The sequence below is a fragment of the Pogonomyrmex barbatus genome, unplaced genomic scaffold (assembly GCF_055798465.1).
Source record: "Pogonomyrmex barbatus isolate J1 unplaced genomic scaffold, ASM5579846v1 scaffold5, whole genome shotgun sequence".
Classification (NCBI taxonomy): Eukaryota; Metazoa; Arthropoda; class Insecta; order Hymenoptera; family Formicidae; genus Pogonomyrmex; species Pogonomyrmex barbatus.
Window position 1 is genome coordinate 12,051,179 of NW_028297149.1, and position 25,015 is coordinate 12,076,193.

General features: G+C 32.5%; 1 protein-coding gene across 3 annotated transcripts; it reads left to right on the forward strand.

The window, feature by feature from the left end:
• Nucleotides 1-33: 33 nt before the first annotated feature.
• Nucleotides 34-23,803, forward strand: DCX-EMAP (Doublecortin-domain-containing echinoderm-microtubule-associated protein). 3 transcript variants are annotated; one of them, XM_089081828.1, is made up of 17 exons: nt 34-1,294; nt 3,491-3,790; nt 4,317-4,785; nt 5,508-5,685; nt 14,904-15,140; nt 15,247-15,363; nt 16,737-16,974; nt 17,627-17,922; nt 18,615-18,779; nt 18,985-19,080; nt 19,546-19,683; nt 19,811-20,071; nt 20,839-21,096; nt 21,666-21,828; nt 22,394-22,576; nt 23,031-23,126; nt 23,309-23,803. In XM_089081828.1, the coding sequence occupies exons 2-17, from the start codon at nt 3,631-3,633 to the stop codon at nt 23,575-23,577; spliced, it is 3,324 nt and encodes a 1,107-aa protein (XP_088937954.1). In that variant the 5' UTR covers nt 34-1,294; nt 3,491-3,630; the 3' UTR covers nt 23,578-23,803. The 3 variants fall into 3 exon arrangements, with proteins under 3 accessions (XP_088937954.1, XP_088937955.1, XP_088937956.1); XM_089081829.1 differs by having other exon boundaries at nt 34-3,790; nt 16,737-16,968; XM_089081830.1 differs by lacking the exon at nt 34-1,294 and having other exon boundaries at nt 3,651-3,790; nt 4,286-4,785.
• Nucleotides 23,804-25,015: the final 1,212 nt, after the last annotated feature.

Consider the following 25,015-nt stretch of genomic DNA (forward strand, 5'->3'; position numbering starts at 1 on the left):
GTGTGTATAATTTATCTTGTACTATAGTTTTAACTCTTAATTTTTAATTTTAAATCATGGTTTTATTCCAATATAATCGAACCAACTTCAATTAGAATATATTTATATTTTATATTTTAAAATTGTATTTTATATTTTAAAAAGTTATTAATATGTAACATTAGACATTGAAACGCTAACTAGAAAAGAATTTCCCGTAATATTGAGTAAAATTGAGTTTTGAGAAAATAAAAAATCTAGAAGACAGCTACTTGAAATAAAGGATTGTCTTTTAGGACAAAAAACATATAGTCATCGGACTTATAGTCAATCAGAAAACTTATAAGCCACTCTAAGAGACACTTTATTGATAAAAGAGAATTCAGAATATAGGCAAACAACATTTTGATGAAACAAAATGTTTATCAACTGTACATTTATAGTTTTTGTTGTTTTTTTATTTATATACATATGAATAAAAAAACAACAAATACGACCAAATACGATCATATCTTTCTTAAAGATAACGTTTTGATTTTTGTCAAATATTTACAAGTTCCTTTCCTTTTGGTTGTAACAAAGTAATAATTAATACGTGCATACATACATATATACACGTGCGCGCGCATCTTTATTAATTTGCTACAAGTAGAAGGAAAGGAACTTGTAAATATCTGGCAAAAATCAAAATGTATCTAAGAAAGAATAATACTGTTCTGGTATATACGCATCATATGCGAATCCATTGTCAAAACACTTGCAAAATTATACAAAATCCAAAAGGTGAGCAACAATGCTAACAATGCTAACGATGCATTTTGCGTTGCTTTACAATGCGTGATGCGTCTTTTTAACAGTCGAATGTCAGTAAAGGTCGGTGCAACAAGTTTTGCGTTCACTGACACGGCGGGGCATCGACGCCTCCCCGTCGACCGTCGACCGTCGACAAGGAGCGCCGACGGAGACGGCGAGAGAGGACGTCGACGGAGGCCAGCGGCGTCGAGATTGCGCGGCCACTCGACGTCGGGACGCCATCGTCGAAGGACGCATGAATATGTATACCGTCGCCGCGATTCAGCCGAATCAATTTCGATAAGACGACTCGTCCGCGACCCACACCGGCGCTAACATTTTAACACGGGACGTTGTGTTAACGATAAGGATGATGTCGTAAACGTTTACGCCGATCGCGTATCGATAGTCGTGGCCTGGTGTCAGTGAACTCTGGTGAACTTGAGTGGTTCTCTTTTCCGGCGAATTCTTCTACTTTGTCTTCACAGTGCCGATTCATCGGCATCGGCATCGGATCAACTTGGTACGAAACATCGCGTTTTTTACTAATTTCCTTAATTCTTTAATCTGTTTAACATATTATCACTCGATTTCTTTACTTTCTCTACTCAATGATTTCTTTACTTTTTATATAAAATTCGACAACTACAATTGCAGTCATATAGATGAAAAGGTGATATTTATCAAGATAATCAAGATAATCATTGTTCACATTAACAGAAATGGCTAGAAGAAACTACGTTTCTCAATTTTTTTTAATAAATACATGACTTTCTAACGAAACACAAACTTTTCAAAATTGAAGATATAAAAAACGATTTCTGTTAATTTACATTGAATAATGTTGAAGCAGTAAAATTTCTCAAAAATTGCCTCGAAGAAGATAAAGATTGATCGATTTTATATAAAAAGAATATAATAGAACATATAAATACTATATAAATACTATATAAATACATATAAATATTATAGGAAACTTTAATCTTCTTTTAAGCTTTGGGCTTCTAAAATTAAATCAATTTTGTGTGCTTTATGAAAAATATGATAAATCTTTCATATTATTCTTTTATTCTTCGGCACAAACATAAGTTATGTTGCTTTGCTTCTTCCCGTTCAAGTGTGGTAACGTTTAAAAAATTAACAAAACAACAAATAACAATAATAAAAGATTAAAATATATTCTGTAAATTGGTAGGCAGAATCTGTATATAGCAAATGGCGTTTTACGGAGAATAGTATATTAAGTTATAGATGTCAAATTTTTTTGTAATTTAATTTTCAAAAGATCTTAAACTCATATCTTTGAAAAAAAGAAAGAAGATTGATAAAGTCTCCCTTCCTTTGAATATCGACTTTTTTTCTGGACTGACTCAATGATCGGTGTATGCTATCGAAATGTCAAAATGATAAAAAAAATGCTGAATAACGTAGAAATTAAACGAGATGAGGAAAAACGAGTATACATAAATCATTGCGGAAAACAACCGATGTTGTTTTGCATTCGAAAATGGTATGTCACGCACGTCGCGGTGCGGCATACCTCATGCAATACAGGGAATGATGATTATTCAAGCGATTCTTGCGGGACTGGACGATATACGTGCGATTAAAATTATAACAGATGTGACGTTAAATGAACTTTTCAACTTTTTATATTTCTACATATAGAATTACATATAAGCAATTTGATTAATTTGACTTATCGCGCTAAGAGCGCGATGAAAGAGGAAAATGCAAAATTGTTTGATTGTTTCAATTTCGAAGGAAATATGTGTTTCTTTCTTTCCCTTCATCAATATTACACACATATATTACATTACGCACATACATTATATATATATATATATATATATATATATATTTTGTGTACGATCATAGTACGTTCCACTTGCTGCTGGAAATAGCAAGCACAATTCGAAGCAATGGTAACAGTAAAGGCATGTATAAAAGTTGACAAAATATATATATAGTATATATATATATATATATACTGTCCGAGTTGCTGATCGATGGACCTGCAGTGGGAGCTGCAGTTGCAAAGTAAAAACAACCGATCGATCGGGAATCCCCGACCATCATGCAACACGTGATCGACTGACCAGCATTTATAATGTTCTCAGAGTGGCGATTCGTGTGCCATGTTTTGATATAAGAAACCTTGAAATGTCATAAGAAACATCGCACGCTCCCCGTTCGCGTTCGTACTCGCGATGCAATCGGTCTAATTTTCCGGAAGGGAGAGAAAGGCACATATACGAGATGACAAACATTTTTCTCATTTTCGTAATAATTCATGCCGCGTATCAATGATACGAAGTCTATTCACGTTTCATTTCGTCATCTTATATATTATGTATATATCCTGTTGCCAATTTAAAATCAATTTAAAATCAATTCTTAAGTTTTTCTTGCAGATGCAATTGGAGTATTAGAAACTTGATGATGCAAATTCACTGATCGTACAGTTAATTTGTGGTTGCAAACAAAATTTTTTAATTAATATACTTTGTGAAATATTATCTTTTGTTTTATTTTAATTATCCAAAAAGGATTTTGCTCTATTAAATCTTATATTTTGTCATTATTTAATTAATTCACTATCCCTGTAAACTTACAATTCTTCATAATTTGATCGTAATACTTTTATTTCTTTCTAGCTTTTAATTTTTAGTCTTGTAACTAAACTAGTTCTAATTCATATTTAATTTAAATGCAACAGATTTCGACTGCGTAGGCATTTCATTAAATCGATAAGCAAACTCTTCTTTGTCCGTCGAGAATTTGGATCTTGTTCGGCTGTTCGCAAGAGCGCAGGCTAATTAAGGAACGCAGGAAAGTGGCGGCGTTGTCGCCTCGCGGATGATCGAAACTGAGAATCAGTCGGATTCGCGTGCCAGTAGACTGGATCAGCGAAACGAGGATCTCCTCGTGGCTGGCGGCAGTAACTGTGGCGATCACGAAGTTAGTGACCAAACGGCTGCTGCAACCACCGACGCTACGCCGACATTGGAGGACGTAGGTGAGAGAGAGAGAGAGAGAGAGAGAGAGAGAGAGAGAGAGAGAGAGAGAAAGGGGGAAGATTTTTTGAAGCGTGCGTTTGATTGCACATGTTGTATATTTCTTTACATTAATAAATCAATCTTGGACAGTTGTACGCAGATTACAGTACTCTATGTACAGCTGAATGATTTCGATTCTCTCTTAATCAGCTTAATCAGCTTAATCAGGATTAAATAATCCTTTTCTCGTAAATTTTTTCCTCAGTTTCTTCCTTGATTTTCCTCTTTTTATTCTAAAGCATCGGCAAAATGATAATACGTTCTTACGTGTATGATCTCATAACTAATCACTTTTATTTCATACAAGCGTGGTCAAATGACAAAAATAAAATAGTGCATAGCCATGGTAAAAATAAAGGAGAAATTCAGTTTGTAGGAGGATTTCAGATTAAGAATAGAGCAAATTTCTCAAGGGACTAAAAATAATTTCAATGCGAAAATATGGTTGTGATCAGTTGAAAAGAATTCCAGTTCCGTTCCGCTCAGATACGATGAGAAAAGAGGAGCAAGAAACGTCGCGGACTCACGAAAATTCATCCAAGGGCGGCGCCGTCGCGAACATCGCGACGCCCACAGCGGCGTCGACGATGCCGGTGGAGGATGATGAAGAGGAGGAAGAGGAGGAAGAGGAGGAGGAGGACGCTGAGGAAGAAGAGGAGGAGGGAGACGAGGAGGGCGAAATCGCAGTGGAGGGTGGAATGTCGACGCAAGAAGAGGTCGGGGGTGTGTTGGCTGGTAGTGAAGGTGGGGGTGGAGGCGGCATGGCCGGCTACTGGAGGCAGAGCAGACCCTCCAGTCCCCGCATGCCGCCTCCGGAGCAGTCGGAGCAGCCGAGCCGACCCAAGAGCCGGCACGAGCTACAAGCCGCGAGATATAACAATCTCGGCTACTGGCGAGCGAGAAGAGTTACCTTTTACAAAAATGGCGATCCCTACTTTCCTGGTGTGGAGTTCAGGTAAGCGTTAGCTTTGGTCTCGTTAGCTAAATTACAATTAACCTAAACTGAAAGAGATATTTGTTGAATTTCTCACTGTTTATTGATGATATATTTATTATTATTATGTAATTATATAATGTAATTATTTCACGCAATAATAATTATAAGGTTAAGATTATATTATAAAAATATTTCTACAATATTTCTCTTCTCATCAATCGGAGAATACATCGAAAAATATAAGGTTAATCTTTTATTTTTCCATTAATTTATTGTCGTTTTGCATTTTTTATTTTGTATAAATGATTTTTGTTTTGATTAACGATTAATTGTTTACGTAATTTTTTCAATGTTGAATTTTATACAGAAATTAGATTGAATATAAGTACGATGTAAATAGAGAACGAATTTTATATAGGTATGCGCATATATGTACATGTGTATGTACGTGTGATACATATTTTCGTGCACGCGCGCGCATACACACACACACACACACACACACACACACGTGCGCGTGCACGATACAAATACGCATAAAAAAAGATATTGAGCACAATACATTTTTCGTAAAATATTTCGTAAACAACAATGTCAATAGAAAATGCAATGAAATCTTGTGTAATTATTGTATCAGTGATATCGCATCGAATCTATAATAAAAATTGTGACAAAAACATAACTTAAAGATTATTCTTTACATTATTTTAAAGAATCTACTCTCTTTCCAATATTTTTAGATTCAAACCTGGCCGTGACATTGGTTCTTTGGAGGCTCTATTGGATAGATTATCTCTTCGAATGGACTTGCCTAGAGGCGCACGTCACATTTTCTCGATGGATGGAGACCGAAAGATCAATCTCGACGAACTCGAAGACGGTGCCTCTTACGTAGTGTCTAGCTATAAGACATTTAAGGTAAGACAAAACTTGATTGTAACATGCTTGTTGATTTGAAGTCATTAAATATAATTTTTCATAAATGATATAATTGTAGACTTTGTTTACAATAAATTGATAGTCCATGTTATCTTGATAAAAAAATATGAGAACATATTTTATGAATAGTGAAAATATATATTAATCATACCAGATTAAAACACTAGTTGGTAACAACCTTGATTCGTGAACTTGACTGGCGTTGTAAACATGTATGTTTTTAAAGCACGATCATCTCCATCGCACTACGAATGCGGATATTCTGACATTTCTTTTCTTTTCGTCAGCAAAATGTATGAAAAATAAAATGTTTTTATGATAAATACAAAAATCTGTTAAATTCTTATCGTTTTTAAAATTTTTACTATTTTATTTTTTCTACAGTCAATAAATGATAGTAACAATAAAATATAGTAAAAATAGTAAAAATAAATCAATATGCTGATGAATAGTAATAGTTGATTAATAGTAATAGTAGTAGTAGTAGTAGTAGTAGTAGTAACAATGATGATGATGATGATGATGATGATGATGATGATGATGATGATGATGATGATGGTGATGATAATGATGATGATGGTGATGATAATGATGATGATGATGATGATGATGATGATGATACTCAAACTATAAAAAGTATTAATAAAATACAGAATACAAAGAGGTAGATCCAATATGCCATATATTTTTTCCTATAATCTATCTCACTAAGGAAAAGAAAGTCATGCAATGAAATGAACAAAGAATGAAGAAAGAGAAGTAAAATATTAAGCTTTCTCCCGTTCTTGTATGCATAAGTAAATGATATTAATAACTGATTATCAATAACGCATACTGTCATTATCGCTATCGTATGTGTATGCAGAGTAAATAATTACGATTAATATTTTTAAAGAGACATCGAGACATGCAAATAACATTTTATACAAAAAAATATCAAGAATTAAAATAGAATAAAAAAAAGTATTATTTGCTCGCTAACATTACATCTTACATACAGAGTACACATTTTAGTGTACTATAAACATATATCGGAATATAGATCTTTTTAAATAACTTTTAAACGGACGCGATGCAACGGCAATTTATAAGAATGTTGACGACGACGACAATGATGACGACGACGACGACGACAACGACGACGACGACGACAACGGCGCAGGCAATGGTGCTGTGTATATCTGGCCCAGATCAACTTCTTAAAGCAGGCCGCACGCAATGTAAAATTGTATTTAAAAAACTCTTTCTCTTTTTTCTTATAACGTCATAATGATATAGTTATATAGATTTATGATATATATATATATATATATATATATATATATATATATGGATATATATGAATATAATATAAGGTTTTATAATATTCTTTAATCTTGTTCTATATTAAAATTTGGGAATGTCACTTATCTCTAATTATGATATAATTTTAGAGCAAAGAACTCTCGATCAAAAGATTTCTCATCATCTGATTGCTTGTTAGACTTATCGAAGCAATGGATGAAAAGCGAGTTCATTTTATCTTACGTCATTCGGCGTGATGATTCTGTTCACACCCTTCCGTTAGTTCAAAGGTGTGACCAATTTAACTCTTGTATTACGGAGCGGCTTGATGTAGGTATCGTTCAGTTATTTCGATCGCCAACCATATAAGATTATTCTTTAATCCGCCAAAGTGACTGAAGCTTATGCACGATTCTTTCATTAAACAACTAAACTTTGCATGTCGATCGTGTAACCTACATTATAATTTGATTAGTTAAAGAGAAAGGTGTAAAGAAGAACGGAGAGATGCGATTTGAATATTAAATTATTTAAGATAAAATATCATTTCTCCATCAATTTTCTAGATATTTGAATAATAAAGAAAACCTGTTAACTAAGTGAAAAATAATTAAGATTTCCGAAAGCATAAATTTTGGGAAAATGAAGCACATATGAAATATAATTTCAATGCTTTCAATATTTGCCTCGGATATTCCACTCCGGAAGTTTTTAATCTTGGATGTCGTTTTAATTTAGATCGTGTCTGATATTCATCGTACAAACATCTGATATCTAGCAAAATTTATTTTGCAGAGAGAAATGTAACATTAGGTAGTTATAGTTTCCGTAAAAATTCTCTGTAGATATCGGATATAGTATGAATATAATAGGCTATAAAGCATAATGTCCACTATATTAAAAGCACGTTTGCTTTAGGCGCATTTATCCGGCAAGAGAAGAGGTAGAAAGGGAGAAGGAATGATTTATTCCTGAAACAATGGAAACTAACAATGAGTATAAGAATGTAATAGAAAAACATGAAAGGGATTTAAGAGCGTTAGCTGAATCATATAAAAGAATAGGAGTGAATTTGCGCAGAACAATCGCGTGTACTTTCCCCCCTCCCCCGTTAGCTTTCCTTTTTTTCATTTTTCTTTCTTTCTAGATATCTTTACGCGTCTAACTTTTTCTTGTTTGTTTCCTTTTTTTCTTTTCTTTGCCTCTTCTTAAGAAAATCTTTCGAATACATTTCTACGATTATTTCTACCAGCGCAGCAGATTCTTCTCTGTATACCCTTTCCATTCGGAGTTCTTGTTGCTGAAAATATATTAAAAACTTATTTATTTTATTCAAATCAAATTTTTAACCCAAACAATCTCTCTCTCTTTTTAAGCCAAACATCTTCATAATCAGTTTTAAACTGATTAAATTTAAACTGATTAATTTAAATTTAAATTTAATTCTATCAGAGTTCACTTGAAACTCTCTGATGAATAAACTTTCAGTATTACCTGCAATCAGGTCGTAAAATTTTTCTTGTAATTAAAAGCTTGACAAAAGTCAATTTGTTTCAAATTTTATAATTCTGAAAGACCAACTCATTCATAAAGATTCAACTCTTCAGAGTACATTGTGTTTTGTGTAGCAAATGGTATATGTATGTATATTATATATATATATATATATATATATATATATATATATATATATATGTATAGGTGTGTTTTGCATTCTTATTATCGTCATTTCTGACAACCTCACATGTTGTATGCGTCTTTACACTTATGCGCCATCGTGATAAAGAATCGTGCTATTAATTAGATTTTTATTATATGTTCGTTCACCTTCGTTCTCTTTTCTTAACGCAAATTGCGTGTTTGTTCCTCGCTATTACTTGCCACGCTACTGGTGACCTAATTACATACTACCAACGAGAAGTCACTATTGCGTCGTATGTGCCGTATGCGATTCTTGAGAAAGATGCAAAATTTGTTGATCGGCATTGTTGATCGGCAATTGTATAAATAGAAATTGGTAACCTTGTGTAACATTTGCAATATATCGACATAGGTTACGTTGTATGTACATACAAAATCGCTCCAAATTGGCAGTTTGTTAATAGATGAAAAAACCGAATAAAAAGAATTATCGACAAAATGGTTAAGAATTTCCAAAGCACGAATTTTTCTCAAACTGTTCGATAAGCGCACAGCGATCAACATTTCCTTAGTCAGAACACCTGAGAACGCATGAATCACGGAGTAGTGAGTGGATGGTAGAAGAGGGAGGGCAATTCCTACTTCCGTTAAGAAGGTGGCCGTTGTAGAGGGTGGCAAGAGAATGGGGGAGAGACCGTATCTCATTGACCGTTGGTCAACCGCGGCCTCGTGGGATCAATAAACACCAAGTTCTCTTTGCTTGACTTACCTTCGAGAACGTTGCTTTTAAAATAATTATTCAAGTAATTTTCAAGTTGGATTCATTGCTTCTCGAGAATCTCTTACTTTGTTGGTTATTCTCACTTTCTGGCTGTTTTCTTTCTCGATAAAATTTTACGTTAAAACAACGATACAATTCATACGATACAATTTTTCGCAATTGATTGCGCAATTTCTCGCCTGGCAGCAGCCATTTATTTACGCGCGAAATCAATGACAAACCTGGCATTGATGTCTCCGTGATCGATTGTTTGCTGTAGTAGTTCATGTCACCAAGAAAGGCGGAAATCAAAGAAACGCGATAGAAGCATACGTAATATACCTAAGTATTGTAACATTCGTACATTTTTACTTTCTAGCTAGACTTCTTATCCTTCATAATCATTTTGCTCTATCGAACGATGGCTGACTAGTGCCCCTTACACCGGCCATTATTTTCTCGAGCGAATTATTTTTCCGTAATCGCTATGGCACATTTTGAGATCACGAGACCTTGCTATCGTCACGCAACATATATTCGTTCTTCATTTTCATATCGCAAGAATACCTCATGTTACATTAGGAACAAACATTAGGAAAGAAGAAGAAGAAAGAAGGAAAAATTGCTTAGTAAAATCAAAATAGATTCTCCTCAATTGTATATGGTTTCTTAATATGAATTGAAATTAATTATCAATTAATTATACAGTATTGTCAAATTGAAACCTTTTTCAAACTTGAAAAAAACTTCAATTTTTAATTATGTTGATTTTCGCAAAAGTTTCTTTTTTAAATTTTAACTTTTTGGCGAATTTTGTAATATAACACGTCAAAAAATAATATAAAATACAAATAAATAAACAATTAAATGTAAATTTAAAATATATCTGTTTTTTATGTGCGCACGCTCACACACACACACACACACACACACACACACACACACACACACACACACACACACACACACACACACACACAATATGATATTATAATAATAATATAAATAAGTGAAAGCAATATATACATACTTTCTAAAAATATATGTTGGAAAAACAATTTTTGTACAAATAGTTATACAACATATCCAATAAATGGCGGTTGACGCAATTACAAAAATTGAAGTTTTGAAGGAGTATCATAACAAGAAATTAAAAATAAATAATAATCTTTTTTATTTATGTGTAATCATCCGTAGACAATATTGAAAAAAAGAATAGTTTTTAATATGAAAGTTACATTTTATTTAAATAGATATATTTTTTATTAAAAAATATGCAACTTGTCAAAACAATCTTTTCTATATTTTTTGTACATTTTTTTTTACAATAAATCACTTTCTCATCAACTATACTCGTTTTATAAATGAATAAGTAGCGCTTCGTAAGTATCTTGTTACGTCTTTGCCGTTAACTTTTCACAATTTTCTAAATTTAAAAATTTGTTTTTAATCTTCCGAGATATCTAAAAAATTCTTGAGCATTGAGTTTGGCATTGAAGTTTATCGAAGAGATTTATTGTTGCGGCTTATCAACCGCGCGATTTTTTTCTAATCTTCCTTTGAAATTATAATCCACCAGACGACATGGCACGCGATTGTAGCAATTGTATTGTAATCTTACACATATACACGTACATATTGCAGAAATGTTTTAATTAATATTTATTATATTTATATATAATGATAATACGATAAAATGAATTCATTATTTTAATTAAAAAAATAATTTACTGTAACATATAATATAAAATTTTTAAAATGTAAATGTAAATTTTAATATATTTACATTTAAAATATTTTATATTATATGTTATGAATTAATATTAATGAATTATTTCTTCTTTTAATTAAAATATTGAGTTAATTTTATCGTGTGTCTGTGTGTGTGTGTGTGTGTGTGTGTGTGTGTGTGTGTGTGTGTGTTTAGCTATATATAACTAGTTCAGTAAATGTATAAGCCACACACACACACACACACACACACACACACACACACACACACACACACACACACACACAGAGAGAGAGAGAGAGAGAGAGAGAGAGAGAGAGAGAGAGAGAGAGAGAGAGAGAGAGAGAGAGCTACAACTTATTTAACTAAATATCTTTGTCTCTCTCTCTCTCTCTCTCTCTCTCTCTCTCTCTCTCTCTCTCTCTCTCTCTGTAAAATTAGAATTAGTCAAAATTAAAGATAATTTTACACGTACACACATTTATACTTTATATTATATCTTTGTAAAGAAAAATAGAATTATTATTTTATAAAATTTATATAAAATTGTACAATCCAAATTATAAGTTATAAAATTTTTACATTTCAAATTTGAAGAGAGAGACAGAGAGAGAGAGAGAAAGAGAGAGAGAGAGAGAGAGAGAGAGAGAGAGAGAGAGAGAGAGAGAGAGAGAGAGAGAGAGAGAGAGAGAGAGAGAGAGAGAGAGAGAGAGAGAGAGAGATTATTAACAGACATGAAATGCTAATAAGCTGGGCGAGGGGTTAAGATATCGTATCGATGTAAGACGGCTTAATAGATGGGTTGATCCGCGAGAGAATGAAATGGCGAACTGACCTTCATTCAATAAATACGTTTCAACTATTATACTAGTAATCTTGATTAAGAATACAAATTCGTATATAATACGAGTTATTAACTGATCGGTAAACAATCATCTCTTTGCAATGATTATCACTAATTAAGATTGACGTAAGGTTTTTATTTTTTTATCGAATTCTGTTTTAAAAATGAGTTGCTGATTTTTATTAATTTTAATTAAGACAATCAATTAAATGAATATTAAATTTCTATATCTTTTCTCAAATAGCAGATTATATTTTTTCAAGTAACCTTTTGTGAATTTTGAAACATTTAAATTTATAACATATAAAACACGTAAAAAGTGTAAAATTTATCTTCTTTGAAATGAAGAAAATAATATTAGATAATTATTTAATTTAATGTTTAATTTTATAATCGTGTTAATATACTCAGAAACATTTAAGGAAATTGAAGAAGGTATCTTTTTATCTTTCTTTACCTACAATTTGTTACAAACGAATGTCGATGTTATATTTGTTACAAACGAACCCGACGATATTATAAATAATTGATTTCTTTGTTAGCGGAACAGTGTACGTGCTTTGAAATCATAACTTAGCTTATTGGACTATTAACTCCGTAGCCTTTTTTTTTTTCTCTTCGAGATCCACTTTCAGTATCAGCTTTACATAGCTAATCAAGTTAAGTGCTTTAATATATGGACTGAATTTCCTGGGAAATCAAATTTTTTTGCCACGAGAGATTTATCAGGAAGGGCGTTCCTAATTTCCGCGGATGCTTTTACCGCTTTTTATCGACATGAGCATTAAGCAGAGTAGAACTTGTATCATCCAAACTAACGAGGATCAAGACGATCCTTAGTGTAAATGAACATTTACTAAGATTAGTTGAAACATGTCTGATCACTGTTGGCTATCCCGGTATATTGAATCTGTTTATATTAGATATCAGATTCTAATAGATCTAGTTTTTTATGAAGATTATACACACCTAAACGATAAAACAAATGTAATCTTTATTATACTACTCTTCGATCGGTCGACAAAAAATTAAAAAGAAGAAAAAGAATAATTCAATTAAATTGATGAAAGAGAATTGCAAAAATCTGGTTGAAAAATTTTTTCGGGAAAGCATGCGTGATTCACGGATTCCTTACAATACTTTACATTACAATTAAACAAGAATTGCACAATGTTACCTAACTGACGCAAGCGATCAAGAGGCACACTCGGCACATTTATTTATTTAAGATCGTTGGTAAACGAAGAAAGAGAATAGTCGCGATTTTCTTGATTCCTGAATATTAAGATACTGAATCATTCTGTATTGCTACATAGAGGATTAGAGGAGAAGAGGGGGTCAGAATATATAGGAGAGGAGGTGAAGGGTTGGGGGATGGTTGTCCTTGAGCGGCGAGAACCCTTCGTAAGGTACGGTACGGTAACATAAGGTAGAGAGGTGTGGTAGGGGATGTTGCAGCACCCTCGTTCTTCAATACAACTATCCCACCTCCTACCTGACCCAGTAGTCGTCCATTGAACACAGTGGTGGTTGCACCAGCCTGTTCCATCCGTTTTCTAAACAGAGATAGCTATTGTGTCACGCAATTCAAAATTAACGTAAAGATAATTGCAACAGATTTGAACGTCACGTTTCGCTTGCTGCAATTTTTATATGTGGATTAGTGAACAATTTCTGATGACGAAATTAATGTGAATATTTTCTCGATAGATCGTAATAAAAAATTGTCCTCGTTTCGTGCAGTCTTTCGTCATTTTACAGATTCAGGTCCAATTTCTTCCGATATTCTCAATAAGGAAATCCCGTTGTTTGCTTTCGCTAATCACGAAGAAATCGTTAAGGATCGAGATTAAGATTGTATTGCGATTAAAGAGTGAGAATTCTCTCGTAACAATGAATAGTGAAATGGTACAGGTTTTTTCACGTTTAATCATGATCAAAATCAAAAGAAACCTCTCCTTTGATCTTTCGTTATTTTAACTAAAAGCACATCTTTCTTTAACTTCTTTCTTTATCTTTAACAAGAACTCCCTTGTTGACACTTGCGAAGAATCATTGAGAGGAATTGACGTTGAAATAAATTCAAGGTATATTGTTTCTAAAGGACAGAAAAATCTGTGAACTCGTACTAGATTGTTTTGGACCACGTGAATTTTTATGTACTGTGCATTTGACATTGAATGTGAGAAGAGTGACGTGAATCTTCAAGGGTTGCAAGGAGACAATTGAGATTCACAATTGAGTCGGCAAGTTTGTCTTCGTCCCGATCGGACGATTCGGAGTCAGATTTTGGCTCTAGGCGAGAAATAGTGGACTCCTGCAGCGACTCGGAGGCTGAATACAATCAAGACTTGAACTGCTGGACAGATAGTTTCGTCGTGTTAATGAGCGATTCCTTCGAAGTGATATCGCTGCCGGCCGACATGATGCAGGTTTTTCATCTTTTACGCGACATTTACCGGGGTTACTGAAATATTTACGAAAAAAATCTCAGATTTTTATCCAAGATTTTTATTTTTATTTTTATAGATATAACATGGAATATAACGTAAAAGAAAGAAGAAAAGCCATTTTATATATCTTTTTTTTTTATTATATCCTATTTAAGAATTTACAATCGATGCTCTGAATACAAAAGAGCCAGTTTTTTTGACATTCTAATCTATACAAGTACCAATATAAAGTATAATATAAAGTAATTTAAATAATTAACAGTAAAATAAATAATGCTAATAACAGCATACTACAATTGTAATATTGTAATATCTTTAAATATTTCGATAATAATTTTATAATTTTATAATTTAATTTTTTAATTAGCACGTTTCGCACATCTATATATGTCATATAGATAATTCATAGAAAAAAAGAAAACATGCGAATGATTTGATGATATAATCTGATAATCTAATGTGATTTTAAATTTTCCATGATAGCCGGCCAGCTATGGGAAAAAGAACAACACCTGGTATACAAGCCCAGCGGGCGGCGGAGGTAGTAGGAGTGGCACCGGGACCGGAAGTGGGGTTGGAGGGTGGCAGAATAGACCGCCGGCGGTACCGAGTCTCAGCCGGAAGGCCTCCATCACTGAAGAAGCGCCACCCCCTGGTGGCGGAAAGCCTTCTTCGGGACGTGTCATTCGTATCGTCAACAATCATGATCATACTGTTCAGGTATGATGACCGGGAGTTTGGTTTATTGCATAATTTTTTCAGGATATATATAATCTAATAATTAATCTAATAATTAATTTTAAAATAATCTTATTTTTTTCATCAGTGCCGAGTTTTATTGAATCTTCGTACATCACAACCTTTCGAGGAAGTTCTAGAGGATCTTGGACAAGTGCTAAAAATGAACGGGGCTAAAAGAATGTTCACTGTCTCTGGACAAGAGGTTAGTTATCATTCAAATATATATGGATTAAAATTCAAAAATAATACTTAAAACTTAAAACTAGAAAAATGATTTTTCTGTCAAACTTGGAAGACGTCTCTCTCTCTCTCTCTCTCTCTCTCTCTCTCTCTCTCTCTCTTTCTCTCTCTCTCTCTCTCTCTATTGGATGTAGGAACGAAATGAAATTTATTGAAATTAGATTTTGTGAAATCTAGTTAATTTAATATAAATCTATTATATCTATATTTAAATGAAGCAAATGCTTACGATCGATATATTTGAAAAAACGATCTAGGAAGAAACGAGAGTGCGTGATTTGAAAGTGTATAAAAGAAAAAAGACGTATGTAAATCCGTATCAGCATTGTACTTGTAAAATCGACTTGAGAACGACGTTAATCCATAAATATGCATGCCACGCCACGAGAAGAAGCAGAACGGGGGTGAAACTCGAGGCATGACGATAATGGGGTCGACTCGTTCAAGGAATGAAGTTGTTTGGAGATTCCATAAGTCGTTTTTGATAAAAAAATTCTTGTTATTATTTTGTTTGAGAATTTTTTCTAATTATTACGTATGTGCGTGCGTGTGTGCGTGCGTGCGTGCGTGCGTGCGTGCGTGCGTGCGTGCGTGCGTGTGTGTGTGTGTGTGTGTGTGTTTGTGTGTGTGTGTGTGTGTGTGGCGCGCGTTTATCATAGAAGCGTACAAAGAAAATATCATTTTATATATTTGGTTTTTGCGTATTACATCGAATGTATTGAATAAAATCAAATTAAAATTAAAGTAAAGTTAAATTTTTTTGTAAATTTTATTCTTTTTTATTTTTTTGTGTATACTATATGTTGCATTAAAGCAATTCGATTCTTTTATAAATGATGCATAAAAAAACAAAAGCGTAATATTGTGCGCTTAGATTTTTTCCTATTTCAATTTGAATATTATATTAGATTATACAGTTACATATATCTCTTTCTAGAAAGTGATTGCGATGTAAGTGGAACAAACGTACCTCCACGTATGTATAAAAAGGTCAGAGATCCATCTTTTTCAGGTCACGATCATACATGAATTTCAAATGGGCCAATTTTCTTCGCTATCAAATAGCACGTCGACCCCCGCTTCCCTTTTCTCCTCCCCCTCCCTCTCCTTGCCCCTTCTTCCTTCAGGCCTTCCGTTATAAAATTACTTTGAGAAAGAGAAAGAGAATGATATATAAAAAAATTATCGTTATACTATAACAAAACGAATCCCTAAAATATTAAGAGGTTGAACTCAATTTATCGGATACAATATACATATATTATATTATGTTACCACATTATAGCGTGTTGAAATATCGAATAAATAAAATGGTTTGATGCGATATGCCACTAGGTGAGAAGTTTTTCGCAATTGAGGAACGAATTCGCGGATGTGGATACATTTTACTTGGGTACTGGATCAGCTCTCGTTATGGCTGGTGGCATCACAGCATCCCCAGTACGAAGATCGAGATCACGTGGACCACCCGCCGTCGTGGAAGAAGTTAGCCGTCAGAGAAGGGCTCGCAGCAAAAGCAGGCCTCGAGCCTTGTACGCTCCTGACTCCGAAGTTGTTCGAGTAAACGGTAAAAGTAATCAACGATCAATATTGATTATTTATTAAGTTAAGCTTATTACTGGTATTTGTAATCATACATATTAATAAATATTATTAATATTTTTAATCGTGTTAATAAAGAATCTCTACGACTTTGATCTGTACAATCGAACGACGCATTAACTACATCATTAATTTTTCACATCGATCTCCTTTGTTTAGCCGATGAAGTCATTCATCGTTAAAAAAAAACAGTCTATAATATGATATTAATCAAATCTCGATTTCTTATAAAACGCCCTATATAATACGCATATCTTTGAATTCTTATCACAGATGAACTAAATTTTTTTAGATCGGACCTAATGCAACAATTATTGCTATTAACATTAATGCAATTCGAATATTGACTGAACGGACTCGAAAATTACTCGGAAATTAAATTGGTTGAAGATAAAATCTCGTTGCGATTAAAAATTAAAAATTGTTTGTCACGTAGTAGAACAAATTAAACTTGAAATAAATCTTTAAAAATTCCTTATTGAACAGAAATTAAGTATTGTTGCAATAAGATCTTCTAATCTCTCGGGAAAAATGATAAATATTGTAAAATTTGCTTGAAAGAAAAAAATATCGCAAAATCTGGTTTAAAATTAAAAATACAATTATCATTGTTGTGCTGGCAGATTATAGCGTCGTGGAAGTACTACGCGAGGAGCCAGCCAGAGTTACGATCAGAGGACTTAGAAGATCGTTTTATCCTCCGTCTCATCTCCCTCCAGTCGATAATTCACCGCCTGAGAAGAAGTTGCAACTCGAATGGGTCTATGGTTATCGGGGAACCGATACTCGCAAAAATCTTTGGGTTTTACCCAGTGGCGAATTGTTATATTACGTCGCGGCTGTGGCAATACTTTTTGATCGAGAAGAGAATGCGCAACGACATTATATCGGACATACAGAAGATATTATGTGCATGGAGGTAACTATCGTTTCATGATGTGGAATCAGAAGTCCCACAAAGGAGAATTGAACCCTTAAATGTATCGTATCGTGTGTGTTTAATCATATACTTAGAATTAAACGGTGTCTATCTAATAAAAAAATAACAGCATAATTCATTTATAGTTATATATTTATCGATTACTAAAGCAAAAATAGAGTTTTTTTTTTGGTATATTTCACATATTTGTTCTATCGATCACAAATATTTTTCAGGACCGTGCAAAGGATTTTCTGAATAAAAAGATAAGGAGAGGACCCTTTATCTCTTGATGAATTTAATATTAAAGAAATTTAAAAGGAATTTTAAAAAATATAATCGAAACTTTTATAAATAATCAGGCAATTATAAAACAAGCAGAATACCATTTATAACTGTACGATACGAATGAAAAATTTTTACATCTCGTATTGAAATTTCGAATTCTCTTAACATCAAAGGTTCTAATGCGATGTACCGCTGCATTCTCCTTTTCAGTTTTTCTTTTATTTTTTATTAAAAATTATTTTATTTAAAATTATTTCCGTTTTAGCATATTTCGCAAAAATTTTCATTATGTGGCTGCAATTTAAGATGGTCGTAGTGTCTTTGGCAGAAACCTTATCATTTGATTATCGATATCGATATAAGTGATACTGAGCATTGTTAAGCAATATATTTCGATTTTTCAGGTTCATCCAAGCAGAGAACTCGTCGCGTCTGGTCAAAAGGCGGGAAGACATAGGAAGGCGCAACCGCATGTTCGTATATGGTCAACGGAGACTCTTCTCACTCTGTATGTGTTCGGTATGACCGAATTTCAAATGGGTGTCTCAGCATTAGCGTTTTCACAACTGGTAACTAGTCCAATTTAGTCTAATTAGAAATGATTTTTATTTTTAAGTAATTCCTTTTTTTTTATTTATAAAGAGAAAATAAATTGAGATTGTTATGTTATGTTTCAAGTACTCTTTACAATTAACAGCTAACAATTATAATTAATTAATTTAATTAACAGAAATTATGTGAGTTTTTATATAATATAATTAATATTTGATATAGAATGGCGGTAGTTATGTACTTGCCGTGGATTCTGGAAGAGAAGCTATACTTTCGGTGTGGCAATGGCAATGGGGACACTTGTTAGGTAAAGTGGCCGTAAGTTTCTCCATTTCTTCTTTCCTATGCATGCTATTACATACAATACAATGAAAGATATAATTTTCAAACAATAAGATCGAACAATAAGATAGATAGCATTAATCGGCGGATGGGGTCTTAGTATTGAATAATTTTTTTTTTGTTTCTGGAATTAATTATATATAAATTTAAGTACTTATATCGCGAATCATATGTTATTACAATTAGATATAATTTTATCATGTCTGAATTAATATTTGTCTAGAGTTCGTTGATGTATCGATTCCATGCGTTTAACAATATACAAATCAATTTTGACATTGCATTACTATATAGTTTTTTAGCCACGTACAAAATACCATACTTGGAATATTTTATTGATTTTTATCTTTCCTTTACCTGTTTTTGTAATTAATATCAATTTGTTCAAAAAAATTATCTTTTACACATATACGCTACATATGTAATTTACATATAATTTAGACTATGCAAGAAGATCTTACGGGTGCGGCATTTCATCCACTGGATGACAATCTCTTGATAACACACGGGCGCGGTCATTTAACCTTCTGGAATCGACGAAAGGATGGTTTCTTTGAGCGAACCGACATTATCAAACCGGTTAGTCAAGTGGAGGATCGAGTTGTAGTGTAGTAATTGTTAAACACGCGTTGCATTTGTATAATTTTTATTTCAATTTGTAATCTAATTTTTACTTTAAAAGTACATGAGTTTGATATATTTTTAGCCGTCCCGTACACACGTGACGAGCATCCAATTTGAACAAGACGGCGACGTCGTCACGGCGGATAGTGATGGCTTCATCACGGTATATTCGGTAGACGCAGATGGGGCATATTTTGTACGAATGGAATTCGAAGCGCACAACAAGGGTATTAGCTCTCTCGTCATGTTATCGGAAGGCACGCTTCTTTCCGGCGGAGAGAAAGATAGGAAAATAGCCGCTTGGGACTCACTGCAGAATTACAAACGTATCACTGACACAAAGGTTTAAACATTTTGAAACGCTTTAATCATGTAACACATTTTTCGATTCATATCCTGATATTGGACAATTTAAACTTTTGTTTTTAATTTTCTTTCTCTAATTTTTACAATTATCACAATTATGCAAGGTATATTCGGTAATAACCGTATGTCCATTTTTTGTGAACAAGTAGAGCGGATTATATTGAATAGAAAAGTCCTATATCATTTTGCGATTTTCGGAATAATTAAAGAGTTATTAACGTGTGTGTGTGTAGGGGGGGAGGGTGAGTGAATGAGAGTATTCATGCAAAAGGACAGTCCAATATTACGCGCGCTCATAGTTGATACGCGTGATGCAATACGTTTGGAGGCATGCTATAAACAGGTATCCTATCATTTGTAGATTACATTTAAACATTTTGCCAAACGTTTAATCATAAATCATAAATCATAAATGTGCGTAGCACTTGGCTGTTCATTCGTGCGAATGCTCGTTCATTCCCGAATCTATATAAATTAATAACTCTTTAATTATAGTGAAAATCGTAAAATGATAGACTTTTTCGTTTAATATAACCATTTTTACTTGCTTGTGAGAAGTGATACGATTATTACCGGACACCCTGTATAAGCAATTAACTACAAATAAAAGAAATTTGAAAACCATTTATCATATCCATCCATATATTATACCATTCTAATTCCAATTAATTAATTTTTTTTACCCTTAAAACTTTTTATCCCTTAAAAGGTTCAAGGATTGTTGAAGCTAATCTTATATTATAGCTGCCAGAATCGGTAGGTGGAGTCCGTAGTATATATCCGCAACGTCCTGGACGGAATGACGGGAATATTTATGTGGGAACTACACGAAACAACATTCTTGAAGGTTCTCTGCAAAGAAGATTCAATCAAGTCGTATTCGGTCATGGTAGACAATTATGGGGTCTGGCGGTTCATCCAGACGATGAGGTATTTGCCACCGCAGGACACGACAAGAACATCGCTTTATGGCGGAGACATAAACTATTGTGGACCACGCAGGTATTTATGAAAATTAATTTTACAATTTGTTAAGCGGTACATTTTAGAGATCTATCTATAGACATTTTTACAACCGTCTAAATTATATTGTTACCACATGTATGTTACATGTATGTTACATATATGTTGTGTATATATGATTACTTTCATACTTGTATGACTATTTAAAGGACACAAAACTTTAATAATTAAAAAGATTAAAAAAAGAAAGAAATGGAAGAAACGGAATAATGTAACATTTCATATTTAAAATATTAAAAAAAGATTACAGATTTAATAATATAAATAAAATGTTAAAAATTTGTAAAAATAAAATGAATAATCAAATGTCCGTTTGTAAAATTCTATTTTGATTTTTTACAAGTCCTTTTCTCAGATTTGCGGAGAATAATTGTAGAACGTGTCATTCTTGAGTTATCTTTGATTTTCGAAGAGAAGAAGGGAAATTCTTAAGTTATCTTCGATTTTCGAAGAGAAGAAGGGAAATGGAGGGCATTTTCAAGTGCTCGTTATATAAACGTTATATAAATATATATTAAGCGTATTTTTTATATCGCCATATATTTTAGGTGGGTTTCGAATGCATATGCATAGCCTTTCATCCATTCGGCGTAGCGTTAGCGGCAGGATCATCGGAAGGTCATCTTTTGGTACTCGCAGCTGATACCGGTGCAGCCGTAGCAACCTTGAGAGTGTGCGGATCGCCCTTGTCTTGCATCGGATACAATCCCAGTACGACACATAAGTGTTTTACATATTTCATTTTTTGGTATATTTATTAATAATTTATATTAACATTTTTTGTATATTTAATAACATTTTTTTATATATCTGTTAATAACATTTTTTTTATATATCTGTCAATAATTTATATTATTAAACGGCTATATTATTAATCTGTTCTGTTATCTCTGTTAAGATTCAAAAGAATCAGAGCATAAATTAAAATGTTTGTAAATGTTTGTAAATTGCTGATTGAAACCTTTGCTGCAGCATGTTTTTATATATTATGTTTTGGAATTCTCTCTTTACCGGCACATTACTATGCAGAGTTGTAATAAACTTAACTCTTTTATATTTCGTAATAACTTCATTTTTTCATTAATTTTTCTAGCTTTTAAACAAAATAATATTTCTGAAGAAATTCACTTGGACAGAAATTTCTCTATCTTACAATTATACAATTAGCTTACCGAGACTAAATTTCTATATGTGTTACGTAACGTGCTAATATTTTAAATTAAATTTGTCAAAACATGGTCTCTATACCGTTTTTTTATTGCCTAATTACATACAGCTGGAGAAATCGTAGCCATGGGTTCCCAAAACGGCAGTGTGTACCTCTTTAGAGTGTCCAGAGATGGATTTTCATATAAAAAAAGCAACAAAATCCGTGGTACGCAGCCATTAATGCAGCTCGATTGGAGTTCTGACAGCCGCTTTCTCCAAACTGTCACTCAAGATTACGATCTCCTATTTTGTAAGTCATATTTCTGTAATATTTCATTATTCATTGAGTTTCATCTATTGAGTGATAAAGAACTATTTAGATAAAGTTGCATAGCCTGTATAAAATGTAAAAAATGTTTGTCGTATACTTTTTCTATGTATCTATTATTATTCATCAATTTGCCAAAATGCGTTGTACTTTCGAAATGTGTCAATTTCTTCATCTTTCTTTTCTTCTCAAAAATTTTGTAAAAAGTTTTTTATTCTTTTTTAATTTTTTATAAACAATTATATCATCATTTTTAAATTATTGATAACATAATATACAGCGTGTAATTAGTTAACGTAATAAACTTGCGTCAAATCAATTGGTAACGTTACATTAGTATAGATTAAAACAACAATATAACAACAATAATAAACATAACAAAAGACTTAATTATAATATGATTATAATTCTCTTCATTATTAACTTTCGTTTCTAGGGGATGTCAAGGTGTTGTCATCAGAAAAGAGTCCATTGGTCATGAAAGACGTCAAATGGTATACTTACAACTGTACTGTTGGATATATGACTTCTGGTTAGTCTTTCAGTATTCACTATAAAGATAATGGCGTTAGCAAACTGAGAGTTCAGAGCAAGATATATAGAAAAAGATTGCTAGGTCTACTCTTAGAGAAATAAAAAAAAATTTAGAATGTAGATTTTTAGAAATAAAAAAAGTTGTTAATACAAATAAGATTTTTACGATCGTATTCGCAGGGCAGTGGAACAATCGTTACTATCCATTAACTACGGTTGTAACTACGTCCAGTAGATCAGCAGCACACGATATGTTGGTGAGCGGTGATGCCGAAGGATATCTTCGACTCTTCAGATACCCATGTACCAGCGCCAAAGCTGAATATGTTGAGGAAAAGGTGTATAGTTCGTTGGTAGCCTGCGCCAGGTTCCTTTACAATGACCAAAATGTCGTCACTGTCGGCGGCACTGATGCTGCCTTGATGCTCTGGGAATTGGTCGACGAATAAAATGATAGAATCGCTAGAACAGCATACTTATTCTCCAAGTATTTGTAGCGATAAATATGAGGCGCTGGCGTCTCTTGATATAAATTTTAAATGATATAAATTGATATAAATTAAATGATATGATATGATATAAATTAAACAGAGAGTGGAATTTGTCTTTTGATGAAGTTAACATAGAAATGTCCATTGAATAATATAAAAGAAGTGTAAATACACAAGATAATCATGAATCATTTGCACTAATTTAATTAAACAATTTAATTAATTTAATTTAACACTATTTAATTTAACACTAGCTCTTATTTTGTATCCCGAGATATTGTACGTATTTTAACGCAATGAAGATGTGTAGCATCATTATGATGTTATCTATTTGATTTACATTCTGATTCACTTCACATTTATTGCGTCAACATGTAGAATATTTTAGTTTATATGAAACTTCAAGGATGGATTTAATACTGAAAGATAATAAAAAAGATTCATATAAATGTATATATATTTTAATGAACTCATTTACATTACTTTTTACATTATGCTTTTTTATGGCACATACATTCTTGTGCAAGATACTTTGTAATTATTAATAAATACCATTTGTACTTTCTCAATCCAATCGATGAGTAATCGAGAAGTAAAATATATTTACGAATATATATATATATATATATATATATATATATATATATATATATACGAATATTTGATGTTATTTGATGTTATTAATATCGAATTTATTGTGTTATACAATATATCAGCTTCTGAAATACTAATCAGCATTTATTTTTTTTTTAGAATTACTTCATTTCTCTCATAATAAATATCCAATCATGATAAATATTCAATATTCAATCTATATTTTTTATATAAAATTTGTGAAATCACTGATAATTACTACAAATAAGAAACAAAACCATGTTAAAAATTTATATAAATTACAATTGCTTTCAGTTCTAAATCCATCCGTATATACGTAAAATGTAACGATATTACGAGGTAAACGGATTCGATATTTATATGCTCTAAGAAACCTCATAGAAAGCAGTATAAAAATATAATATAAGATTAACGTGTGCATTAGGAGCGCTCGCTGACATTTCAGCTTTGCTAAAAAAAATAGATTTAAACTATCATTATTCGTTACAAATCGAAACGCACTCACCGTAGAATTGTTCTTTTTAGCTCCACTATATCTATACTCGAATTGAGTTAAGTGTATAATAAATATAATCAGATGAAGAAGAAGTTAACTGAGTTAACTTATGGTTAACTGAGTCATGCTAAAGAGGCCGACGTTAAATGTTAATTTCTTTATTGATTCAATTCACGAATTGTTGTAATTGTCAAAAAATATCCATTTAAAGAAGATTTGAACAATTGTAGGATAAACTTGCATCGTCAAATTTATCAAGTGAATCGTCACTTAACAAATGGAATT